This window comes from Pezoporus occidentalis, unplaced genomic scaffold (assembly GCF_034315485.1).
Source record: "Pezoporus occidentalis ecotype Australia unplaced genomic scaffold, CSIRO_AGI_Poc_V1 ctg241, whole genome shotgun sequence".
Lineage (NCBI taxonomy): Eukaryota > Metazoa > Chordata > Aves > Psittaciformes > Psittacidae > Pezoporus > Pezoporus occidentalis.
In genome coordinates, this window is record NW_026914297.1 from 371798 (window position 1) to 380549 (window position 8752).

Genomic DNA, 8752 nt, shown 5'->3' on the forward strand with positions numbered 1-8752 from the left:
AGAACACCACACCATGTTTTCCCTAGCACTTCCAGAACTGGGAGCCCTGCATGCCTCCAGCCCAAGGGCTATCCCAGCAGCACCATGATCCTAACCTGAAAGTGCACACCAGACTTGTGCCAGCAGCACTGACACAGCAGCCAGCCCCACCCAGGAGAGTGCATCCAAATGGATGCACCATCCTCACAGCTTAACGGAGAGCAGGTTCATGTATTACAGGCGTAATACATGTACAGTGCTTCCACAGCTATCATTCTATTGGTGCTTAATAATATGCTGGATCCTTTTATTCATAAAAATTTTGTACTCTCAGATTTATTTCTCCTCCTTTTTCACTATTACCTACATATGGAAAATTAAAACCGACAGATTCTCCTTCATTCTTCTTCCAGAAGAGATAACATTCAGAATGGAACAGAAAAACAAGGAGGTGGATTCAGGCAAAAAGCAGAGGTTCAGGCCAGGCTGGATGGGGCTTGGAGCAAGCTGCTCTACTGGAAGGTGTCCCTGCCCATGGCAGGGGTTGGGACTGGATGAGCTTTAAGGTCCCTTCCAACCCAAACTATTCCATGATTATGCCTTAAGTCCCTTCTGGAGAAGAGCTTTATGGATCTCCTCATCCTATTCCCAAGTGAGATACCATCACAAACAACACCCCTCTGGGCTGCCAGCAGGCTTTTTAGAGAGCAGTCATGGAAAAGCTGCCAAGAGTAAAGTCAAGTTTCTGATTACCCTGTCTCACATGGTAGTGCATAAAGAACAAGGCTGATGGATGAGGCTGGTTCTCTGCAGTGGGTAATAGCCCATACATCCTCCATTATCAGATCATGGAAAAGTATGTAATAAAGTACTTCATATAATAAATTAAGCAGGGCCAAGACCAAGTGAATGCTCCAATGTCTGATACAAATACATCATTCCTGTGGTGTTATTTCATTCCTTTGCAGCATATAATAATACACTTGCAAAGTTCCCATCCCCATTCTTCAAACTCTTTTCACAGGTTTCAAAAGTCTTGACATTTGCAAGTTATCACTTAGAAGACGGTTGAACTGTTCCAAAACTGCCTTATTTAACTCTATTTTTCAGGCATTTTTACCCTAAAATCATAGTGGAGAGTTCAGCATGTTTAAAGAGATCAAAGCAATCAATGCTCAGTAAATGCTGGGCTCCAGATCTGACGACATCTGCAGATAACATTTACAAAACGAAGCTCTCCTCTCCATTGTTTTAACCTTTTCAAAACAGTGCCTTCAGGGAAATGTCACCTTCTTAGAAGTGCATTTTATGACTCCAAGAGTCCCTTATTTGTAGCCTTCTTTAACAAAATGCCAAATGTACAAATGCATTTATCACCCCTCCAAAACCAGGGAAAACCAAACCACATCATCTAGAAAGAATCAGGTTTACTCAGGTTAACTGGCATTAATTCTTCAAAGTACAACATCTCAGGTAACACTCACCTCCAAAATATTAAGAGTGTGGGGTTTTTTTCCTGGCAACTTTACGTTTCCTCATGATGTATCTTTAACAACAAATACGACCTAACAAAAGTCATAATTTAATTAACTTCTGAGTTTTAAAGATACTAAAGAAACTTGAGGACGAAATGGTGCTAAGCCACAATCACAGATTTGGGGTTTAATCTCCTGTAAAAGCTTTTTGTGCAGTTCTGGCTGGAGGTTGGAGTTCTCTTTATGAAGGCACATTGCAGAAAGCCACAGGTCACTTTATAGTTAGTTATTTCAAGTGAAAGGCTGCCCCCTTGAGCAAGCCTGAGGTTTAGTGTAAGGACAGTCAAGAACAGAGGCATGAAGATCACTGCTGTTTCTTGACTACCTAGAAAACATGAACCACCCAGTGCTGTTCTATCAAAACATGCTGTTTTTGCTGAATGAGCATGACACAAAGCAGCTACTCATAATCTAATGCCCTCTCTGCAACGAGAATGAAAAGAAAGTCCTGTTTTGTTTGTTATCTTGGCCAATAAACTAGAGTCAATTTGCAAGTATTTAAGTGCATGGGTAACACTGGAATTAGTCTCTTCCATCACCATTTGTACACATTCAGTAGAGACAAAAGGAAAAAGGTTCTTTGTCTGACTGACAAATGAAGAAGAAAGGGAAAACCAGCTAAATCATTGGGACTTTGGTTTAGATTTTTAACCTTTATCCCAGTGATCATGCCATGAAGGCAAAGGCCAAGGGCAAGGTCTGACTCAGAAGTGATTTTTAAAAGCCTGCTGAAGACAACATGGTATCACTTAGTGCTGACAAGACCCTGAAAGTCAGAAATCACTGGAAACAGTCATGAACAACTACCTACTATACACATTTCAGTCAGCACAAGCAATAAAAGTTTATCCAGCTACACAAGCAGCAGCACTGTCACACAATTCCAAGTGCAAGGTTTTCACTGTGGACATACATATTAACAAATGGACAAAGCTTTCACACATGCTTGGAAGTAAGAACGTTTCATCCCCCAAAAGAGTAAATCACAAATTACACCTACTTTCGAAGGTGCTCGTGTTCCTTAAGGAATAGTTCTGTTCTTCTGTTATTCACGCCAGACCCACTTTTATATGATCTAAAATCCAACAACAAAACAAAACAGAATCTTAACACGACCTTAATAAGAGTTGTGAATTCAAGTAACTATTTTTGCTGTATTCAGAGTACAGAGGAATAAACTATGCCAAAGATTCTCCTACAGGAGAGTTTCCAGCTTCCCCCCGCCAAGAACAGTCCCATACCATTGCTATAGCAAACAACTTACTCGATATCTTTCCTTACTGATCCCAACAGATTCTCCCTTTCTCGTATTGCCAAGAAGTTTGCTTTGGTTTTGTGGAATTCGTGTGTATAATCCTGTAATAAAACAAAATGAGGAACCTGAGCCCAGTTTAACAACACAATACACTCAATCAGGATCCAACCATCCTTCAAAATGTGAACTGTTCTTTAACACAAAGCACACGACCAGCTTCTGAAATGAGCACCAAAAACACCTGGTGTCTTTGAAACTCACTGCTCTGACTGCAGTTGTTAACTTTTGAGGCCATAGAGGGAAATCCATGGTCATTCCTTCTCCCAGTTTTCATTGCACTTCACCTTTCTGATGAATTATCATTTTGTGTTAGAATTCCCCATTACTGGTTGAATGGTGTGGTGAAGGTGCTCCTGGGTTTATTTTGTTAAGTTACATCAGATGAAAAAAGCCTTTTCTGAACAGTGAAGGCAACTCTTTTTTAATGTTCAAGTTGCAATTCAACATTTGAAAACACTTGAGGCAGCTACTGCTGCTGGAAAAACAATTTAATTGGCAACTGGCATCCTCCAAACCCACTGTTAAGTATTCAGCACTGCTTTCCATATAAATGTCATGGTTTTTACTAATAAAATGCTTTCTACATTGTGTATTGCAGATACGAAACAGAAACCAAACTGTACGTGACCAGCCAAATAAAACAGGCCTTATTAACACTACCATGCCATGAAAACACCACCAGTTTGAAACATGGCTGATTTCTAACATGAATTAGTAGCTTTAGCCATCACATTTCCTTCAAACTTTTTTAGCAGTTTAGATGGCTTTACCATCATACTTTAAGTGTGAGGTTCACACATTGCTGTGTGACAGGCCACACACACAAGACAGTCCATCACCTTTCCCCTTTTGCTATATAAAAGACACCTATGCAAGATGGCATGTTCTACAGTTCTTAGGTATCACCAATATGACATAAAAAAATGCAATTTTCAACTCAAGTTCATTGATTGGGGTGTCTGGAGAGAACAGTGAGCTGAGACTGCTGCCATTCAAATCTTCTGATCAGACCCTGAAGCATGCTGCAATACCAGCACTGGTAACTATGATCCCAAACAAAGAAATAAAACACAAGCAAGAAGGACATGGGTCTGTTACCTGCAGTATGTCTCTGTGACGCTGTAACGTGTGCATGAGGGCAGCGTTCAGGGAGGGGACTCCTGCACTATTTGTGTATTCTGCCATTTTGTCATTTATTCCAGTAAGCTGGAGAAGGAAAACAAAACCAAACCATGAAATGGCTTGTTCCTGGAAGAAACTTACAGTGCATATGTTGAAGGAGCCAGCTCTAACAACAGACGTGTACCTCCAGAAACACTTGTCTAACACCCACATTAGTATCTCCCAACATGCATCACGGGAACCTGCACTGCAATGTTTCCTAGAAGCTGAAGTAAATCCACAGTTACCTTTCCCAGAAGTTGCTCAATCTCCACAGCCATGGTCTCAAACATTCTGTCCTGGCTGGATCCATTTAAGAGGGGAGTTGTGTCAGAGCTAACGGAAAAGAGGAGCAGTTACTGCAAAGGACATGATCTTTTCAGGAATCTTTTCATGAAGTTCAACAAGGCCAAGTGCAAGGCACCTTAATTAAATACAGTGTAAGGAGAACCCACTAACCTATTAAGCAATCAGTGCTCTACAGAGCAACACAAGCCACACAATTTATCAGAGTTACAGTTTCACACCTTCCCTAGAAGCTTTCTAAGATAAATTAAAGCCACATCTAAGCAACAGAACCGAAGCACAACACAGGGTATGCTGATGTGTAAATATGACAACTAATACCTTTCAAAGACTACTCATTGCTTTGGTAATCCACCATAACTACTGTAAGAGAAGCAAGTACAGCAAAAATAACTAAAACAATCAGATTACACAGCAAGTAACAGAGCCAGAAACAAGAGAGACCAAGATTCGGATTCAAGCGTAACATGATCATTGTCGAGGATCTCTCAGGTTCCCAGAACCAGAAGTTCATGGAAAGGTTGAAAATAGATTCAATTATCAACTTAAATAAACAAAACCATCAATGTACATCCCCAGAACCGTCACAACACTGATACACAGTCAGGACCCAAAGATAATAAGGAAGCAATAGCAGTTTTTAAAGGCTGCACACAGGGACATAGAAGTTGACAGTTAACGTTGTAGAAGACCTCAAGTCTGGCCCATAAGCAAGAAAGACCTGAAAAGTTTAATCAAAGTAATTCTTCAGTCAAACATAAATCTGACTAAAGCAAACAGAAAGTACTCATATACATACACCCACGCCTATTTATGTGGTTCATATATACATGAACCATATACACTATATGTATAAAGAAGCAAATACAGAGCTCTCATTATTACTACTCGCCTTAAAAGAAAGCCAGAAAGCAGCAGCTACTCTTCCTAAAGGGAAGACTAGTCCCCTGAGCAACCCTGGACTAGCCACAGCTGCTCAGTGCTCCCATTCCCTTACCGTTAAAGCAGAGATTACAAGTACCACCCCAGCCCACCTGGGAAGTAGGAATTCCCCTCGTACTCACTTCTCTGAAGCCCTCCTGCTACTTTAATACAAGAAAAACTGGAAAATACGCCAATGTAAGCATTAAAAAGCCCTGTCACCAGTTCAACATGCAAACCCCACCGTTACAGTGCAGTCTCCTCAGCGACATTTACACTCTCACAAGGCACCTCTGCAGCCCACACGCCTTTCTGACTCACCCCCCAATATCCCTCAATATTGCATCAAGCCCAACACCAGCAATGAGAAGTGCCGAAACGAGCTGCTTAAGAAGCAGAGCACAACAGCCACAGGTGGAACTAGCATGAAGCAGAGTACAAAACCGAAGCAAGTACCACAGGCAGCGTTTAAAACAGAAAGAAACGGGCTAGTACCTATACCTGTCGCGCCTTCCGTCTCGGGAGCTGCTGTAGCTGGTGCAGAGCTTGCTGAAGGAGACCAGCTTCAGGTCCAGCTCGTTCTCCAGCTGCCTCGCCTGCTTCCGGAGATCTGCACAGGGCGGCCGAGAGCGGGGACCAGTCACAAACGCGCCCGGGGACCGCACGCGTTCAGGGGGACGAGGCGGAGCTGGCGGAGGGAGCGGAAACCCCATGGAGAAAGGGGAAACCCCCCGGAGAAAGGGGGACCCTCGCCGGTTGGGGCACGGCTGAGCGCTCCCGGGCCCTGCCCCACACGGCCGCGAGGGTCGCGCTCAGGGTGTCCCCCCCTCCCCACGGGCCCTCAGCCGGGCACAGCCGCCTCATGGCTGAGGGGCCGAAGGGGCCACCCCTGCCTCCGGCCGCGCCAAGCCCGCAGCGCGGAGCCGTCGGCGGTTCCGGCCTGCCCTGGCGGGCCCCCGCGGGCCCCCGCTGCCCCGTCCCCGCCGCGCCCAGGCCCCACTCGCCTTCCCAGTAGTTGCTGCTCGCCGCCGCCATCTTTGTTGTCCAACGTCAGCCGCGGCCCGGCGACACCGCGCCAGGGAGAAGGGCGAGCTAGAGCGGCGTCCTGGAGGAGAGGCCCGCGGAGGGATGGGCTGCCCGCCCGCTGCAGCGCCACCAAGCGGCGGGGAGGCCGTTCCATAGGGTGAAGCAGGGCGGAGAAGGGCTTCAAGGTCCGGTCCAGCCTTTCCTGCCGAGGCCAGCGCTCACCCCGAGGGTGAACACCTGCGGGGACGGTGACCCCAGCACTGCCCTGATCCAATGCCTGAGCACCTCAGCTCCATCTAAACCTGCCCTGGCGCAGCTTGCGGCCCTTTCCTCTCGTCCTTGGGGAAGCCACCACTCACCCTGCACACCTCACCCCATCAGCCTCCCCTTCTCCACACTCAACCCTCCCCTCTGCTGTCCCCCATCACTCCTGTGCTCCAGCCTCATTGCCCACCACTTCAATATCTTTTAGCAAGAGGCACAGAACCGAGCTCCTCAAAGAGGAGCTGAGGTACAACCGCACCGGCCTGGCTGCAGCATCCTCCCTGCAGCCCCAAGCCCACGCTGGAGGAAGAAGGAGACGAGCCAAGTGGACATCAAAATAATTTTATACGGATTATTGGATCTCGGTATACAGGTAAAAAACAGAGGCTGAGGGCAGAGCCAGGCCTCGCTCCCGCCGCCAGGAAAAGGCGATTCAAGTCCCTTAGAAAACGGACATTCGAAGGCACAGTGCATGGACACGCTGCAGGGACAAGTGCCCGCGGGGGACCAGCTCGGGCAGATGGATGGGTGGATGGATGGACAGCGAGGGGAGGCTGCTCCTGCCTTCCCCAACCGGTGACAAACACCCCCAGGGGTTCCTGCTGCAGCCCCGAGCACAGAGCAAGAGGCAGACCCCCCCCTGGTCCTGCTGTATAGAAAAGCCTCACGGGTTGGCAAAACGTCTCAAACCCACACACCTACTGCAAGCTGCTGCCAAACACCACCCTGGGAGGGAAAGGGCCAGCTCTAAGGAGGGTTATTGCTAGTGGGACAAAGCAAGGCCAGCTCAGCCCCCAGCACCTGCTGCCAGAGCAACTGAAACCCAAACAGAGCCCTAAGGACCATTTGCAAACTTAACTTAAACACAAACCCCAGCTGTGTCTCTTGGTAAAGCCCTCAGAAGCAGGGGAGGTTCAGAGGTTAGGCAGAGTTAGCACTATTGAGTGCTGGTGTGCTGCAGCTCATCACCCATGGGAAAGGGTCATGGCCCAAATCACAGTCCTGCTCAGCATGATGAGCTGGGAGCAGGCACAGGGATGCTCACAGCTCAAGAGCAGCTTTCACACCACAGCAATGCAGGACAGGAGCAGAAGCAATGCTCAGCCTCATCTCCCTGCACCCAAGCCTGGTCTTAACACACATTTCTTGCAATAGAAGTCCCTGTGGGACAGGGAAGGTGTGTTGGTGGGTAAGGGTTCTCTCTGTCCCTCCAGCTGGCTGCACATTATCAGCTGGGACTATGAGCGCGGCAGCACGGGCATGTGGCTCTGGATGGGCACTTACCACATGCTGGGGTGAGGAACTGCTCCTTCCCCAGGTGACAGGGGCCCAGCAGCCTTCAATAGGGAACCCACTGCACTGTTTCCCCAGAGAGGACCAAGTAAGAACCCTGCAGAACAGACCTCATCATGCATTTGGGTGCAAACACCCCCCAGGAGACACCATGTGTAGGATTCACCAGTGAACCTCCCCAGGTTGCTGGAGAACAGATCAGCTCAGGGCAAAGTGGATGCCCAAGACATTGCTGTGCCAGGCTCCTGCACCCTGGAGTTCAAGTCAGTAGGGCAAGGATTAAAAAAAAAGAACATGAGCAGCAAGAAAATAAGTGCCTATTCTAAGCCCAAGCTTCTGCCCAGAAAGCACAGGAACATCAGAGATGCATCAAGGCTCTGGAAATCAACCATTTCAGCCATTCTTCCCTTCTGGCCATCACTTCTATTCCCCCCAAATCCCACCTGCCTGGGGGATGCACACTGCAGCTCCCCTTTCCTGCCAAGTGCTACAAAACAGGATGTGGCTGCTTTTTCCTTCTTCTTCAGCACAGCCATTCAGCCCTTCCTCACACCTTGCACTCAGGCCCCGCAGCAGCCGACATACAAGCAGGTGGAGCTCTTGCTACACACTTCAGGGCAGAACAGAGCCAAGCCAGCAGCTAAGCTGATGCCCACCATCACCAGAGCTTGATGAGGATGTTTCCAAAGTGCTCTGACCAGTAAATGGTATTAGGTACAGCTTTGCTTCAAAATTTAAGACCGAAGTTGGGCCATGGATACTCCCATGACCTCTCCCTGCTGCTCCAATAGGAGTGCAATACAAAGCAGTGGTCACATTTCACTCTTTCCTCCTGAACAGTGGCACACTTGAGCAAGACTGATCAGGTGGAGTCAGTAACTGATTGCTTTTCTAACAGTATCCAACCCCATCAGTTTATCCATTTGCTTAGAACAACCTCCAGTTGCTCTTT

The 8752-nt window shown here is 47.4% G+C and overlaps 1 protein-coding gene across 2 annotated transcripts in view; it reads right to left on the reverse strand.

Moving 5' to 3' along the window:
• Positions 1–6335, reverse strand: part of GOSR1 (golgi SNAP receptor complex member 1) — a 28489-nt gene extending 22154 nt beyond the window's left edge. Inside the window, exons 1-6 of one of the 2 annotated variants that reach the window (XM_062622402.1) lie at positions 6222–6335; positions 5719–5827; positions 4239–4326; positions 3928–4035; positions 2779–2870; positions 2515–2589 (exon numbers count right to left, since the gene is read on the reverse strand). In XM_062622402.1, coding sequence (XP_062478386.1) covers positions 2515–2589; positions 2779–2870; positions 3928–4035; positions 4239–4326; positions 5719–5827; positions 6222–6252 — 503 coding nt within the window. In that variant the 5' untranslated portion in view covers positions 6253–6335. Of the gene's footprint in view, positions 1–2514; positions 2590–2778; positions 2871–3927; positions 4036–4238; positions 4327–5712; positions 5828–6221 lie in introns of both variants that reach the window. The other variant, XM_062622401.1, reaches the window with a different exon arrangement.
• Between the last annotated feature and the right edge of the window lie 2417 nt (positions 6336–8752).